Source organism: Aspergillus saccharolyticus, assembly GCF_003184585.1.
Source record: "Aspergillus saccharolyticus JOP 1030-1 unplaced genomic scaffold BP01scaffold_12, whole genome shotgun sequence".
Taxonomy (NCBI): Eukaryota; Fungi; Ascomycota; class Eurotiomycetes; order Eurotiales; family Aspergillaceae; genus Aspergillus; species Aspergillus saccharolyticus.
In genome coordinates, this window is record NW_020290622.1 from 533,965 (window position 1) to 549,191 (window position 15,227).

The following is a 15,227-nucleotide window of genomic DNA, read 5'->3' on the forward strand; positions in this document are numbered from 1 at the left end:
TGTCTTCATGGTGTAGTGGTTATCACGTGGGTCTCATATCAGTTGTATATGACTTGGAAGCTTCAACTTCCTAGACATCCCAAGGCCGGGAGTTCGATCCTCCCTGAGGACAATTTTTTTCTTGTTGTCTGTCTGTGTGTGTTGCCCGTGGCCGTGCCAGCAGCAACACAATCCTACACTCCTAAATAGAACCCGAGTGTGTATTGCAGCAGCACTAGTTACTCTACAGTGCATACAGTCAGTCCATAGACAACCCAATTCAACGCTGATCCACGTAACTAAAAACTCCAGACCATACTCGATAATCCCTGATCTAACCACTCAAACCCATACCCCTCCTCACCCGCTGCGCAGCGCCCTCTCCAGCCCCAGTTCCAGTAGAGGAGGCAGAAGCAGCAACAACCTCCCCCTCCAACCTCCGCCGTAACTCCTCATACCGTTCCCCACCACTCCCACTCCCACCACCACTACCACCCCGAACACTACTCCTATCTCCCCCGGCAGCCCTGACACTCCCATCTCCAACAACCCACCCCGGCACCCGCCACCGATACCCCCCCGGCACCCCAACCAACGGTAACACTTCCGTCCGCCACGCTAGGCCGACGCCCCACCCTACTACCGCGGGGAGGATCGTGGCGGGGAATTGGGAGAGCGCGAGCTGGAGGGCGATGAGGTAGGTGGTGGATTTGTCGGTGAGGGTTATTGTTGGTTGGGATTGATATTTCGGGGGTTGTTGTTGTTGGTGTTGTTGTTGTTCGGTGGCGGGTTGTGTTGAGGTGTTGTTGTTGTTGTTGTTGCTGGAATTGCTGGGGTTTGTTCTGCTGCTGCTGTTGGGGGAAGCTGTGTTGCTTGTGCTACTGCCTGTGCTGGGTGTGCCGCTAACAGCAAAAGAATAGCGCAAGGTCGCCGGAATCGAAGCATGATACTGCGCCAATAAGGCGAACAGCAAGGCCGTCGGGCCCGACGGCAGGTAATTAAGTTTCGAGAGGGTGAGGGGTCGCAGGAGGGTGGTTAGAATTAGTGGTGGGAGGAGGGTGGTTGGGAGCAGGATTGTTAGGAGAAAGGTCTGTTTATTTTGCCAATGTTAGTCTGTTTGATCTTCCTTTGAAGGTGGATGAGTAGGTGGGTGGGTTTTTTGGAGGTTTCTGTGCCGGGGGAGAGGGAGTTGTTTTCTCTTTGCAGAGAGGCAGGATGTGTGTTCTCTGTGCAGAGCAGGAAGGAATATGTGTTTTTTTTGGTGCAGGGCCACATACAGCCATCTTCCGCTTCCCCCACGCGCGCTCCACCACGCGAAGATGGTAAGCCAGCATTGCGGCGAACAAGGCCTCGGTGGAATTGGCGAAGCCGGCGACCTGCCAGACGGCGATGCGCCAGAATTGGCTATACGGGAAGAAGTGCGGGGTGACGTGGATGTCCACTAGATGCTTCACATCAAAAATGGCGAGCGCCACCGAGGCGGCGATGGTGTAGATGAGGAGGCATTTGGAGATCGGAGCGTTGGTCAGGCCGGAGGTTTGCATGGTGGGGGTTGTCGGTTGCCCTCGCGGGTCGGGTTGATTGGGTTGGGCGGTGACTTTGGTATGTCTGCTGGGCAAAATTGGGGTTGGATCAGATTAGAGTATGAGTATGAGTATGAGCATGAGGGGTGGCGGGTTGCAGGTTGCAGGTTGCGGACTGCGGAGTTGGAGATGCGGAAGTGATGATGGCCACGTCGCGCAGTCACGCCAGAGACCGCACGCGGGCCGAGGCTCCTAATGAGGGGCTCGGCATGCCGATAAGCTAAGCTACTTTCTTGCCATCAGTAGTTATCCATTATCATACTATGTAATCACCATTCAAGCTTTTTATGTCTAGTCTATCATACAGATCCCGTTATGCTGGAGGCACCTCCTTCAGTTCCTCTGCTAATGCCTCCTTATACTTTGTCAGCGCCGTTTCCAGAGCGCGGATCGTCGGCCCCAATAGCCGGGTCACGGCCTGCTCGCCGCCAGCGACATTCGCCAGATTGATCCGTAGTTTCTTGCCGGTCGCCTCAAGCACTTCGCGTGCGTGGCGCCGTAAACGGTCCACCTCCACCTGTCGCTCCGCCTCCGCGTCTTGCTGCACGGCCTTAATGCGCTCCATGGCTCGGTTAAGGGACTCCACCAGCGACGCCAATTCGCCCGCGCGATCCGGGTTCCCAGACAAAAACGCCTGCCAGAACTGGTGCAAAAACTCCGTAGTAGTAGCGTGCGTGAGCGTTAGTCGGTCGTACAGCGCGCTCGACAGGCCGAATGTACCCGAGGTTGCCGAGACCTCCGTTTGGGCGCGGCGATCCCGGATGGCCTCGAGGATCTGGCTCGATGCCCGCTTTAAGTTGACCCGGGAGCCCACCTGGCTCGCCTGCTTCATCTCATCGTCATCTTCCTCTTCCTCCGGTTCGACTAATCGTCCAAGAGGCACTACCCCGCCCTCTGGCAGATTCTGCTCAGCATCATCACGCAAATCATTTAGAATCTGTTTCGGATCTTGTTGAGCAAACAGTCGACTCTCTTCATCTGTATCCGTCTTCGACTGAGACGAGAAAAACCGGCTCTGGTCCTTGACATTGAGCAGAACGCGACGTTGCTCCTCATCCCCTCGCAGATCACGCAGCTGCAGCTCGTTATATGTGTCCTCCTCAGTATCTCCGCCCGCTTGCGGTATAGCATCCGCCGGTGCGACATTGGCCATGATTTTCTCGCTGAGGTTATTCAACGTCCGGATGATGGGGACCTTCTCCACGGACGATGGTCGCATGTCGAGGTCCGGGCGGTTCCCGCGCCGCTGGCTGTGATTAAGCTCATTGCCCGCCAGATCCAAAAAGTGCGGGACCTGCGCCTCTCGCAGGTTCCCGTGCTCGTCTGCCTTCAAGTATTTATCCAAGATCGCATCCGTCGCATCCGTCTCGGAGATCCGCTCTCCGCGCAGTTTCTTGAACAGCCGGCTCTGGAAAAACCGCGACCAGAACTGCGTCTCGCTCAACTTGGGCACGTTCTCGTCATACACCTGCTTCACCAGAGGGTGCTGGTTGAAGATCAGCTGGATCTGCTCCTTGCTGATGTTGAGCTTCGTCACGCTGTCCTCCACCCGTGGTTTCAGCGTTGACAGCACATTGTAGGACCCGCGCGTCTGCGCGCGCTCGATCGCATGGGCTCGCAGAAGATGCAGCCGCGTGGACCAGAACTGCTTCATGAATTGTCCAGCCGAGAGGGTTTCGGGCTTCGTGCCCATCGACTCCATGAACATGCGCTGGAGCTGCGGGTTCGATTTGAGTAGCGACTGCTGCAGCTCCATGTCGCTCTGGAGGCGCTTGTCGTCATCCCATGGCTTCACATTTCTTCCTCCGGCCGTTATCGCATTCGCCATCGCCATCGCCGCGGACACGCCTTCGGTCGACCCGCCACCGCTGGCCGCCGCAACAGCAGCGACCGGAGGGGTGGGTGCGGCCTGGGCGGTCTTGGCAGCCTGAATGGCCGCGCTGAGCGCATCTTTGATGGCGTCCGCCTCGGCTCGTGCATTCGCTCCCGCCGTGAAATTGAAGACGTATTGTTCGGGAGTGTTGTCCGGTGCGCTGGGAGGAAGGACGTGGATCTTCAGCATTACTTTTGGACTAGTCGCGGGGGTCTGTTGTAAATCTAGGTTTGTTCCATCCTTGTGTTAGTTGCAAAGAGCTGGAAAGAGCTCTGAGTAGATTTTGTAGGCTTGTTTTCGACCCCGGGAAAAACGCACTCGTTATCTGAGCCACGGAGATCGTAATCGTCCCCGTTGCACCACCCGCCGCTGGAATCCAGGAGACCGACTGCTGGTCCGGCGACATGGTCAGGGTGCCATCTTTCTTCTTGTACACTGCCGACCCGCTCGGAGGGGCCATCGTCATCGAGCTCGACAGCGTCCACTGTCCTGGGCGGCGTCGAGGGCTCCGCCCATCGGGAGAAGAATGTCCCACGCGAGAATCAGAAGGGCAGGAGCCTTCGAGATCAAGACAAGTTTGTCTTTCGCGGAGACCGGGAATAGAAGCAGAAAAGTTGGAGAAGATTGTGAAAGACCGACGGCCGGTTCCGCCATGGATTGATCGCTGATATTTGCACGTGATGATTGATGGTGAGAGACATGTGACTTTGCTTAGTCATTGGGTCATCGAAGCCATCGCTGCTTAGACCTGATCAGGATTGAGTGTCTGTACTTTGACAGTCAATTGAATTTGCTTTGACCCCTCATATGCATCTGATTGAAGGTGACATGTTGTTCGAACTCTATTGCGTGGTGGTGGGTTGTTGGATGTGTTCGGATTGAGGAATAATATCCGCCCAGCTTTGCCATTATATACAATTTGTCAGGGCACTCGATACACACTATGACTGGGAATTCTCATAGCCACCTTCACAGAACATTAGCTCAGAAAGACCGAGAAGATCTACCAAGCCCTTAAATGGTGCAGAATTGGAGGTCAATTGTTTTACTCATTATCACTGAAAATATGAGAAGGAGTCTAGCTAGCAGCCACAATGTGAAAGATGATGTACCCATCGCAAGGTTATGGATACACATATCCCCGTAAGTGCCTAGGACCTGCTCAATCTCTTCTCAGCTCACAAGTTGAGCTTTATTATACACTTTCGCTAATTCAAAAAAACCTGGACAGTCTTTTCAATGCGCATGGCTCGAAATTCAATCTATACCAACTCGCTTATATAGCTGCGATCTCATTGGCTTGCTTTTGAAATAAGGTGTATAATCATGTGACCGCGCGGTTTGCGGGGACGCGTCGCAGACTCGACAAGTCCAGAGCAATAATCCTCTGCGGAGGCCAGCCTATCTCATTGAAGACGTCATCTTGCTCTGAAAATTCCGGAGAATGTCTTACTACGATATTGATGCGATTCTTACCGACGCGCAGGTTGGTCAGGCGAGAGCTTTGCCTGTACTTGGAAGACTAACGAAGGCGATCTGGATGTAGAAACTGCCATGCACATTTGAGCTCGACGTGCCGGGGCTTGGCATTCTAGAAGGCAATCCGGGAGAGAATGTATGGCTGCGTTCCTCCTTGAGTCTAGACTTTTCACTTGACTGACTCTGCAGTAGATCAAAGCTGGGACACGCATTGATTTGCCTCTCTGGCTGGGGGAGATGCTGTCTATCGGGTCAGTACTATTTTATGCTCAACCAGTACCATCGACGCCTGTGTCTAATGGATACCAAGGGCACGGCTTGGTACCTCGCGACTGGTGACGCTGGATCTTCCCTATGCGTTGTCAGATCGAGTGCTCAATGCGTTGAAGGCCGATCCGCGGACGGTTGATTTGCGCTCGCTGGCGCCTCATTTCTACAGCTTGAGCGAACGGGTGCTGGAGTTGTTTGAGGAAGAGGAGATGGTGGATGTGCTCAGTAATGTATCTACCCCTCCGCGTCAGGTGAAGTGACATTTCAAAGAGACAATACTGAACGGCGTCGCTTGTCAACCGACAGACATTCAAGAAGCGTGCAGCGCAGATCGCCGACCATGCGCACAATCCGCAGGGCGCGCTGGGCCAAGGGGCGGATTTCCTGCGTGGTCTGGATGAGACGGAACGACAATGTGAGATTTGAGGCCGTTGATCTGCTCTGTTCCCTATTGCTGACCATTGACTTCTCACAGTGTTTCGAGCTACGCATGACAGCGCCAAAGAGACCCGGGTTTGGGCGGGTGAGTCGAAGAAGAAATGAGCTGAAGATGCACCGAAAAGGGCTGAGCTGTGCTCGCCATCATCATAGAAGCGAGTGATTTCCGTTTAATGAAACAATGTAATATGTTCTACGAAAGAAGCGCCGTTTAATTCGAGAATCGGAAGGTGGCTAGCCATCTGTAGACATTTATGAGCTACTACGACTCTGCGATGATCGGAAAGTTGTGGAGAGATAACCGAGGTGACAGATCGTTCATCGTAGCAGTGATCTCATCTCGTTGGAAGGGCGGACCCAACGGCTTCTTTTTTAAAAACCCAAAGAAGTCAGAGGCCCAAGATCTATGAGGGAGACAGCATGCTGATCCTCGTCAATCCCAACGCGCCGGAGGCAAACAGCCCAGATTGATCTGCTAAGGGGGATTGATCGAACCGCTGAACAGGGAATGCAAAGAGCGTGTGTGCACCAGGCTCTGATCCTAACTTTAGCGAGTGAGATACCACGTTTAGAGCAACCATGGCTTCAACGATGGACTCAAGCCAATCACCAGCAATGAATACTCATCGACCACGGCATCAAAGGAAGCGAACCGGGGACGATGCATCACAACTCCCGAGATAAACCGGATGAGATGGAAATTGAAGGGCCGAAAGAAGGTGAGATTTTAGAGAGACAGAAAGGCGAGGAGGGAACGAACACGGAAGAGCGCCATGACCACCAACTGGTCTGGAAGGAACCGCGGGTCTAAACTAGTCTCCTTCTCCAGTAAATCCACTCGACGCCTTGATCCACTTCCTACTAATTTTTTAGACTAATAGTTCTAATTCTCCTCTCCTCTCTTCATCTACGGAGTAATGCCACTGGACTAATCCATTAGACTAATAGTCGACTCAAATAGTTCTAGTTGGTTCCCCTCCAGCTGAGACTCGATTACATTCCTTCAGCATCTCACCTTTAGCATTCACAATTCAAACGTGGTTCGATCTGGTATCGTCGCATGGCAACCGCAACACCATTCCATTCTCTATCGATACATACATACCATTGAGGCTACAACAAATCTTCAGTTGTAACAATAAAGAACTATAACTACATCGATCACTTCGTACCAAACTAGCGCCCACTCTCCGATCATCGTGCAGTGCGGGGATCACTTCCTGTCACTCTTTCTCTCCTGTCTTGGCTCTGTGTGATCTGAAGATCCACGCTTGACTCGTCACAATCCTTCCTGGCGCCTTTTCTCCTCTCTCCCCTCACTTCCACTTCACGGTGCCCCTTAGACGGTCGCGATTGTCATCCTTTTATCCTTCTCTGGCTGCGTCAATCGCCTCTCCTCGCTGCCCCCCGCCAGATTGTCTGAGGCGGTGGGCCTGTCCTGTCGTCACCTCACTCGCCAGCCCGATTCTCCATCCTCAGGACGCGACATTGCTTTTCTCCTTACGCTATCGGTCGAATTACAGCCCCTCTTTCAATTCGATCCGCATCTTTGGTGGATACAACCCTGCGTTCGACTGCAGTGAGACTGGTGTCCTGCGTCTTGTCAGTGATGCGCAGCAAGTAGTGGGATCTCTCCTTTTTTTTTTGCTCCGGTGCCCACAATCCATCAAAATGGACACAACACTCCAGAGACGGAGTACCATCTCGGTGCAATCGTCGACACCGTCTTCTCTGCGACACTGCTCCTATCCATCTCCAGCTACTTCTCCTACGAAAAATCCCTTGTCCTTGTCGCGGAGTCAAAGTGCGCAACGCAAGAGTGAGTTCCTGCCATCCGGTTATCCCTTGATTCATACAAGGGGTCGGAGAGACTCCAAGGAAGTGTGAAAATTGACGTTTCACCTCACTGTGCAGTCACATCAATCCCTCCGAAGCCTCCTGCCTTAGTTCGAGTCAAGGGGTCTGTCACCATGGACTCTTCGTCGCAGATGAGTTCAGGTACGATCTTATATACCCCAGCCAGACCCCACACCGACTTCCAAAAATTGACCACTCCCAGAAATGTCATGGTTGAATGACGCATCACCATTATCAATGACACCGAGAACTGCAACACCTCAGACGCCTCAGCGATCGAGAGCCGGTGAGCCACCTATATTGTTTTTTTAGCACTCAAGGACCGCAGTGGCTGACGGTCTGTGGATTTTTCAGATACGCCCGAAAACGAACCCAGCGCGCCACTTGTCAACCCTTCCTCAGGTTTACTACAAGATTTGTTGAAAGAGCAGCGCGCAAGTCGAAGTTCTAAAGGTGGATCGGACGAACACAAGCAATGCAATCCTCGGACACCCGAGCGGCGTCGTCCGAAAGTCCTGTCCCCATCCCAGTCGCCTGCGCGATCACACGCACAGTCACAGACACAGTCTCGAGGTCAATCCTGGGAAGAGGTTGGCTCTGACAAACAGCGCAGGGTTCATAGTGTGGCCTCGTCAGGTACACGACAACCAAATGACATGGGGGTAAGAGAGATGGGAGAGGTAGGTTTCAGCCCCCAGTTGCGTTGAAGACTTGTCCTTTACTGACTGGATTCAGTATGTCTCGAAAATCAACAAGCAGAACTTTGACCTGAAACTTGAGATCTTCCATCGTGTACAGCAGGTGACGGCACTGGAGAAGAAGCTACAAAGAATGGAAGAGATGGAGGAAGAACTTCAGCGTCTGCGCTGCTTGGAAGAGGAAGTGCAGGAACTTCGCGAGGCGGAAGCTGATAACCAGCGGCTGCGGGAATCGAATGAGGAATTGAGGCAAGAGATCGACCGAAGGGATCACGCGATAACAGAGGCCGTGAGCATGATCTGTCTTTTGGAAAGCAAGGTGACAGAACTGCAAGCTGGCGAGGATTCATCGAGACCTTCGACGGCTCGACCAGATGAGGAGGATTCCACGACTCCTAAGCAGAAAGTTGTCGTTCAGATCCCGGACAGAACATCGTCGAAAGGCAGCACCGACCCATCCGCAACTCACCGAAAAACATCCGTTTCTCATCAACTTCAAAGAGCACCGTCATTCTTGCGCGACGGAAGAGAAGATCCAGCTGCACTTCAGAGCTTCTGTGAGCCGTCCGAAGACCAGGCTCATGCTGCGATGACTGAAATCACAAAATCGGAAAGTTTGCAGTCAATCAATGACCCCCTTGACCCGGAATCGCCTAGACTTAGTGCTCTCAGTGAATGCAGCGAACTCTTTCCCCTTGGATCAGATGGTGATGTTGTTGGATTCGACCAGCTGGCGATCCCCGTCATCAGGAAGGATTTTGCAGCAGATGGCTCAGAATTATCTGACCTCAGTGGTTCCCGGAGTAGAGACCGTATCGAATCATGGGTTTCACCACCACATGACGTCTTTGTGGATGAAGCGTCGCGGTGTACCACGCAGTCGTCCATTTCACAGGGACCCAAAAAGACGAGTTTCGACAGCGACTCTTACGGTTCTAGTCAAAAGACACACACCGACAGCGTCTTCGGAACGTCAAAATTGCCGCCTACACCGGATACAATGAGTACTGCATATGTCGCAGGCACGAGTTGCTCTAATGGCAGTATCATTGCAGAGAAAAGTCATTACGACCAAGGTGTCGCATTAGGCCTCATGCTTCGGCGCCCACGTTCTGCGGATGAATTAACTACCAAGAGAAGTTCATGCCAGAGCATCGAAAGTGACAAGGCTTTGGCGAATGTGAGCGATGTCACGCTGCCACGACAGAGCACGGACGGGGGAGACATGACCCCGACCTTATTTCCCCTAAACTACATCACTTCCCGAGATGATCGGCTGTTCAATCAGGACTCTCTCAACAAGATCAGTCTTGGCCATTATGGTGGCAGTGCGTTGTATAATGAAGATAGCCTGGAAAAGGTCCTTTCCAAGATCGACAAGAATCTTTACCAGGCGAAGCCGTCCAGATCGATTGAAGAACTTTCGGCCCCCTTATCAGCGTCGCCGCCATTGACTTCTCAAGAATGGGTTGATGCAGCCAAACTTGCCCCCCGGGGTGAGAAGTCACAGCCTGAGTTGAATCTGGGACCTATCACGCTGGACTCTCGTCTACTCGTTGCGCGCGCACCTAGCCAGGCGTCTTTTCTCGGCCGCAGGCACAGTATCGACTCGGGCTTCAGAGAAGCGGACGTGCCTAGAATCCCTACGCTTGATTTGCAGTCATTAGACCCAAGACCGCATCCCGAACCAGATACAGAGCGTCGTAAGCGCATCAGCCTACGGCCACTGTTTGGTCGCTCAGGAAACGCTCGTCGCCTCCAGACCACTCCTTTACACGACCAAACAGATAGTGACGAGGGAGCACCTGCGCCCGTCATCCACAAAACACGCAACACCGCCCCAAGCAGGCCGCCGCGAGTAAAGCAACACTCAGAAGGTCATCGTGATTTGTCCGCATCCATGCCAACCTACGCAGATGGGATGGCGGACGAGGCTCGCCGCACTCTCCCCCATTCTTTCACCGAGTCATCATTCACAAGCAACCAAGCACTCAAGCCGCTGGCCGCCAGCAACAAGGACCACAAGAGACGGAGTTCCCTCGGACTGTTCGGCTGGATGAAAGGGTCTAGCAAGAAGCCCGAGCCGCTCCATTCACCGGTCAAGCATGCCATGCCTCCCAGTGGGATCTTGAAAGACAGACCCACTCGCATGGCCCAGGAGTTTGGAACCCAAGCTCACCACGAGCCCGCTAGAAATCTCGACACGCCCACAGTGAGCTTTGCTCTGGATGCGAGATCTAGAGGCTCCGTTCGCTCTGACGAGGAAGATCCTGCGCGACGGCCGCGCTATATGGACCGCAAATCTCGTCGAGGCTGAGAAGGGCACTTGTACTGTCTGTGCAGTTGCACCTTCACTTGTGCTTCTACCTTACCGTTTTGTTATTGAATATTCTTTTCATTTGTCGTTTCAGTCTGCCCCAACCTGATGATTGTATGTCATGATACCCTGATGAGTTGCATGTGATGTTTAGGGTTGTGTTCACGGTGTTGCGGACGATACAATGGGCTTTTGAGTACCCCTTTTCTCCTCCCATGTGTTCCTTTCTCATGATGATATCCGACTTACCGATGTGTTAATGTATGCATGCCTTCGGCTCTTCTGTGACGATCACAGTATCTGGCTGGCACATGATTTTACGATTGTTCATTGAAGCCGGTTCGGCTTTCCCGTAAGACGCCTTTTTCACTATTCCTCTTTCCTCGCTCTTTTCACATTGATGTTTATGCTCCTGCGTTTGTCCCATGATCTCCGACTGTCATTGTCGTTAGCTACTCGCTCTCTCGTACCCTCTCATTCTCTTTTTATGTCTCCATTTCTCATTTGATGACGAGTTTTGATATGATGATCAGAAGATCGTATAATGTACTGTAGTTCAATCAAACGAATGAAAGCCTCGGTGCTAGAGGTCGGCTTGGAACACTTTTGTGCACCGTACTTACAATTCAGGAACATGCTTCACAGAATACCGAGGGGGATATGGCGAGCTTACCCTACCCTACAACCCTTGCTGTTCCATTAACCATTTGCTTGACGTCCAGAAGACAGAAGAGAAAGGTCTTTTCCCAGGTAGTTGCAATGGTTTAAACATGGTAGGTATCATAAAGAAGAACACACATTCGATCACCGAAAACCGTCTCCCGAATCGTCTCCTTCCATACCAACCCGACAAACCCCCAAGCACAAATCTAGTATCGCTATCTATAAACGCGCAGGAAACGCGCAATCAGAAACTCAAAGAAGTTCACTATAGTATGGGGTTGAGATGAAGAAAAAGACACACACACACACACACGCGCGCGCGCGCGCGCCGCTAAGCAGGGAGGCAGAAAGGCAAGAAAAAAAATTATCACTTCCCTTCCGCCCGCTCCACCAAACGATCCTCCAACCCCATCGGCTCCCACACCTCCTTCGCCTTCTTGTTTTGCACCCAGACGACATCGCCCTGCACGAACGCCACCACGCCGCCCTTGCCCGTCGCGCTGGCCGTGATCCGGAAGAGCGGCTGGCCGTTCTGCGGGTGCGCCTCGCGGAGCGGGAGCATGATAAGCCCTTGCTCCATGCACCATGCTTCCAGGATATCCTTGAAGGCGACTTCTTCGATAATTTTGGGTTTGAGGCGCGAGGGGGGGCCGGGGGCGGGGGTGGTGGTGGTGGGTCTGGTGGTCGTTTCTTTGGGTGGTTGTTGTTGTTGTGCGTGGCTGGTGGTGGTGGCGGCTGTGGGGGCAGGGAGTTCTGCAGCGGCGCGGTCGCCGAGCTGCGAGGCGAGGTCCATGGTCTGCAGGGCTTTGTTCCACTCGTCGTCGACGATAGTGAGCTCGTTCAGCGCGGCGGGGATCTGCGTGCGCCACCAGGTGAACCACTCGGCGACTTCCTCGTAGTTGGGGTCGTTGGTGAGCCAGATGTAGAGGATCTGGTGGAACTTGGGGAAGAACTCAGCCGTCAGGAGGAGGGCCATGACCTTGGGTTGGAAGAAGGGCTGCCATCGCAGAACGTTCTCCAGGGCGGTCAGGTCCTGGTCTTGCGGGTTGACCTGGAAGTCCTCGCGGAGGTGGCGACCCAGGCGTGGCAGCAAGTGGTTGCGCAGGCAAGAGTCGAATTCGGAGCCCAAGGCGTCGCGCCAGAGCTCGATGCCGCTGATAAGGCCCTTTCCGAGGTCCCATGTGTCTAGCACGACCCGGAATTTGCGTTTCGCATCGGAGAGGAGCCCTGTGGCTTGTTTGGGGTTCGTGTGTCGGTCGTCGAGGTATTGGAGCCAGGTGAAGAGCCACCACGGGAAGCGGGAGGAGGAGGAAGGGTGGTGTCGCCGGCTACTGCTGCTGCTGCTTCGAGGTTTCCAGTCCTTTAGGCCGTTGGTGAGCTTCGGGACTACGAGTTGGTCGAGCACGTTGGAGTAGATGAAAGGTGGGAGGAGTTCTTTCCAGGCGACGACGAGCGATGTTGCGGACGCGGGCTCGTAGACGTCCCAGTCATTGAGGAGGGCGGAGCGTACGCGTGGCAGCCAGAGGGTGTAGATCATGGTTTCGTAAGGGGAGGTGGATGAGCGCTGGGTGTGAGTGCCCCGGATATCGCGGAGTAGTAATGGCTGGAGACGGCGGAGGTTGGCGACAAGGAACGTCGGCTCCTTGAGGGGTTCCCATTCCTCCATAGCCTGGCGGAAGAGAGGGTGAATCGCGGCCACGGCGGTCTCTGGTAGTCGGTATTCGTCTATCTCGTTGCGAAATTTCATCTCTATTGACTCGAGCTTGTCGGTTAACTCGTCGAACTTGGCCCTTGTCTCTTCCTTCTCGGATACATCCAGTGCTCCAATTGCCGCAACCAGCTCGGTAAGTTGATCGGCCTTGAGCTGATTCGTGTCCATTTGCTCGACAATCTGGCTTTCTTCCATCTCAATGTATTTCTTCCTCTCCGTCAGTCCCTTCCACTCGTCTGCGAATGCCTCGAGGTCGTTGCGCGCCCTTTGTGCAATCTTCCAGGCCTCGCCTTCACCCTGGTTGACGAACGCTTGCGGTGTCATCAACCCGGCGGTTGAAGTGATCACCCGCTGCTCTTTCCCAGTCGCATCAATCAAAGACTTCAGCACGTTGGGAACCTCCAGACCCTCCATATCCTGCTCGATTTCGCGGGCAGTTCGGAATTTGGGCTTCGCTCGAGCGACCGGCGTACTCGTTCCACTCCTGCCATCGCGTTTGCGCTCCTCTTTCTTCTTCTTCTGTCGCCTCTTGCGCTCTTCATCTGAGCTCTCCTCGACGGTCTCACCGCGTAGCGTTGCAGCCCGCTTCTCCTCCTCTCGAGCTTGTTTGGTCTTCTCGCGGACCGCACCCAGACCCGCGCCCGTGGGACGAGCCTGGGCCTCAATCGGGTTGATGATACCCTGTCCAGACGAACCAAGACCTTGCCCCTCCTTGTAGCCCATCTTGGCCATCATGCGCGCGGCGAAGGAATTCCCCCCGCCCATGCCTTTGCCTCCATTGTTTCCTCCACTTTTCGTCGATGCCTGCGCCATATTGTTCCATGGGTTGCGACGAGCGCTACCGAGACCGCCGTGCGCAGGAGGGGATTCGGAGCGAGAGGCAGCTCGGTTGAAGCCACGAAAGCCCATGGTTGGGCGGTAGTTCTCTTCTTCGTCGGAGCTCATGTCGGCAACTTTGCGTTTCTGGCCGGCAACGGGTGAAGATTCGGAGGAAGACATGGCCGGACGCCGGGTAGGGTCTGGGTTCCAGAAAGTCGACTGGATCTAGTCTGAGCTTGAAGCCTGACGGATCAAGACCGCAGTCATCACCGAGGGGAATGAGAAAGTATAGACGCGATGAATGGCCTCGGGGTTGACCTTCCATCAGCTATCGGGAAGAATGCTGGGGACCAAGAGTCGGTGGATCCCAATCGGGCCAGGTCGGGGCGGGGAAATGCCTTCTCCGAAAGCAACAATGACGTTAACTTCTTCCGTCCTCCTCCTACTGCGGACTTCTTTTTCTTTCTTCTTTCTTTCCTTCGTCTGTTCTTCGGGATTTTTCTCTACTCATTCTCAGTGACTGTATCCTTATCCTCACCACTCACTTGCCGAACTCATAATCAATCATGGCTGCTTCTCTCGTCCGCAATACTGCCCGCTCTGCCCTCCGCAACGGAGCTTCGGCTACCAGAGCTGCTGGCAGCTTGACCTTTGCCCGCGGCAAGGCTACTCTGCCTGACTTGGCTTGTAAGGACTCCTTGGCCCTCAGACCCGGCCTTAGCGCAAGGCTCAAGCTGAAAATGAAATGCTCAGCGTGCAATAACACTCACTAACCTTCGGCAGACGACTACAGTGCCCTGGAGCCCTCCATTTCCGGCAAGATCATGGAGCTCCACCACAAGAACCACCACCAGACCTATGTCAACAGCTACAACACTGCCATCGAGCAGCTGCAGGAGGCTCAGCACAAGGGCGACATTGCTGCCCAGATTGCCCTCAAGCCCCTGATCAACTTCCATGGCGGTGGTCACATCAACCACACCCTCTTCTGGGAGAACCTGGCTCCCAAGAGTGCCGGTGGTGGTGAGCCCCCATCTGGTGCTCTCTCCACCGCCATCAACGACAGTTTCGGCAGCTTGGACGAGTTCAAGACCAAGATGAACGCTGCTCTTGCTGGTATTCAGGGTAGCGGCTGGGCCTGGCTCGTCAAGGACAAGCAGACCGGCAGCATAGGCATCAAGACTTATGCCGTGAGTACAAATCTTGTTTTGAGTGGTGCGCAGAGACTGACTTGACTACAGAACCAGGACCCCGTCGTTGGTCAGTTCCAGCCCCTCTTGGGTATTGATGCCTGGGAGCACGCCTACTAGTAAGCCCCCTTGGGATGACGGAGCCAAACAACTTACTAACTCGTTCACAGCCTTCAGTATCAGAACCGCAAGGCCGAGTACTTTGGGGCCATCTGGGACGTCATCAACTGGAAGGCCGTTGAGAAGCGCTTCTCGGCGTAAGTGTAATGCAGGAAGTGATTGTACTCTAGCGCGGCTTGATGAGCGTTCTCACGAAGTGTTTTGTTTAACGTAATATGGATTTTCGGAAC

General features: G+C 53.9%; 7 protein-coding genes and 1 non-coding gene across 8 annotated transcripts; 4 read left to right on the forward strand and 4 right to left on the reverse strand.

The window, feature by feature from the left end:
• The first annotated feature begins 1 nt into the window (after nt 1).
• Nucleotides 2-112, forward strand: BP01DRAFT_t135. The gene has a single exon. It is a non-coding gene; the product is annotated as a tRNA-Met (tRNA).
• Nucleotides 113-191: 79 nt separating this feature from the next.
• Nucleotides 192-1,705, reverse strand: dscB. Its single transcript, XM_025572623.1, has 2 exons — nt 1,257-1,705; nt 192-1,069 (listed from the first exon to the last, which is right to left on the reverse strand). Exons 1-2 carry the CDS (start codon nt 1,521-1,523, stop codon nt 314-316), a joined length of 1,023 nt encoding a protein of 340 aa, XP_025431995.1. The 5' UTR covers nt 1,524-1,705; the 3' UTR covers nt 192-313.
• A 126-nt stretch (nt 1,706-1,831) lies between these two features.
• On the reverse strand, nt 1,832-3,939 carry BP01DRAFT_356187 (TFIIH subunit TFB1 family protein). Its single transcript, XM_025574886.1, has 2 exons — nt 3,754-3,939; nt 1,832-3,659 (listed from the first exon to the last, which is right to left on the reverse strand). Exons 1-2 carry the CDS (start codon nt 3,893-3,895, stop codon nt 1,876-1,878), a joined length of 1,926 nt encoding a protein of 641 aa, XP_025431996.1. The 5' UTR covers nt 3,896-3,939; the 3' UTR covers nt 1,832-1,875.
• Nucleotides 3,940-4,829: 890 nt separating this feature from the next.
• On the forward strand, nt 4,830-5,780 carry psf3 (DNA replication protein PSF3). Its single transcript, XM_025573360.1, has 6 exons — nt 4,830-4,921; nt 4,982-5,050; nt 5,107-5,165; nt 5,225-5,414; nt 5,491-5,599; nt 5,660-5,780. The coding sequence occupies exons 1-6, from the start codon at nt 4,880-4,882 to the stop codon at nt 5,725-5,727; spliced, it is 537 nt and encodes a 178-aa protein (XP_025431997.1). The 5' UTR covers nt 4,830-4,879; the 3' UTR covers nt 5,728-5,780.
• On the reverse strand, nt 5,761-6,330 carry BP01DRAFT_356189 (uncharacterized protein). Its single transcript, XM_025574887.1, has one exon. It carries the CDS (start codon nt 6,201-6,203, stop codon nt 6,027-6,029), a length of 177 nt encoding a protein of 58 aa, XP_025431998.1. The 5' UTR covers nt 6,204-6,330; the 3' UTR covers nt 5,761-6,026.
• A 1,262-nt stretch (nt 6,331-7,592) lies between these two features.
• BP01DRAFT_382199 (uncharacterized protein) lies at nt 7,593-10,494 on the forward strand (the record flags this gene model as incomplete). The annotated part of the gene is made up of 4 exons (XM_025577355.1): nt 7,593-7,620; nt 7,682-7,765; nt 7,834-8,159; nt 8,215-10,494. The coding sequence occupies 4 exons, from the start codon at nt 7,593-7,595 to the stop codon at nt 10,492-10,494; spliced, it is 2,718 nt and encodes a 905-aa protein (XP_025431999.1).
• Nucleotides 10,495-11,524: 1,030 nt separating this feature from the next.
• On the reverse strand, nt 11,525-14,011 carry BP01DRAFT_339364 (putative G-patch domain protein (TFIP11); the record flags this gene model as incomplete). The annotated part of the gene is made up of 1 exon (XM_025573361.1): nt 11,525-14,011. The coding sequence occupies exon 1, from the start codon at nt 13,865-13,867 to the stop codon at nt 11,525-11,527; it is 2,343 nt and encodes a 780-aa protein (XP_025432000.1). The 5' UTR covers nt 13,868-14,011.
• Nucleotides 14,012-14,253: 242 nt separating this feature from the next.
• On the forward strand, nt 14,254-15,138 carry sod2 (superoxide dismutase sodB; the record flags this gene model as incomplete). The annotated part of the gene is made up of 4 exons (XM_025573362.1): nt 14,254-14,374; nt 14,471-14,877; nt 14,929-14,996; nt 15,048-15,138. The coding sequence occupies 4 exons, from the start codon at nt 14,254-14,256 to the stop codon at nt 15,136-15,138; spliced, it is 687 nt and encodes a 228-aa protein (XP_025432001.1).
• Between the last annotated feature and the right edge of the window lie 89 nt (nt 15,139-15,227).

What these genes read in the sequence shown, in the direction of transcription:
- dscB (XM_025572623.1), bottom strand. Translation starts at nt 1,523, where the DNA reads ATGCAAACCTCCGGCCTGACCAACGCTCCGATCTCCAAATGCCTCCTC. An exon ending in GGGGGAAGCGGAAGATGGCT is followed by an intron (nt 1,070 to 1,256) that starts GTATGTGGCCCT and finishes CAAAATAAACAG; the next exon opens with ACCTTTCTCCTAACAATCCT.
- BP01DRAFT_356187 (XM_025574886.1), bottom strand. Translation starts at nt 3,895, where the DNA reads ATGGCCCCTCCGAGCGGGTCGGCAGTGTACAAGAAGAAAGATGGCACC. An exon ending in CTCCGTGGCTCAGATAACGA is followed by an intron (nt 3,660 to 3,753) that starts GTGCGTTTTTCC and finishes GAACAAACCTAG; the next exon opens with ATTTACAACAGACCCCCGCG.
- psf3 (XM_025573360.1), top strand. Translation starts at nt 4,880, where the DNA reads ATGTCTTACTACGATATTGATGCGATTCTTACCGACGCGCAG. An exon ending in AAGGCAATCCGGGAGAGAAT is followed by an intron (nt 5,051 to 5,106) that starts GTATGGCTGCGT and finishes ACTCTGCAGTAG; the next exon opens with ATCAAAGCTGGGACACGCAT. An exon ending in TGGTGGATGTGCTCAGTAAT is followed by an intron (nt 5,415 to 5,490) that starts GTATCTACCCCT and finishes GTCAACCGACAG; the next exon opens with ACATTCAAGAAGCGTGCAGC.
- BP01DRAFT_356189 (XM_025574887.1), bottom strand. Translation starts at nt 6,203, where the DNA reads ATGGTTGCTCTAAACGTGGTATCTCACTCGCTAAAGTTAGGATCAGAG.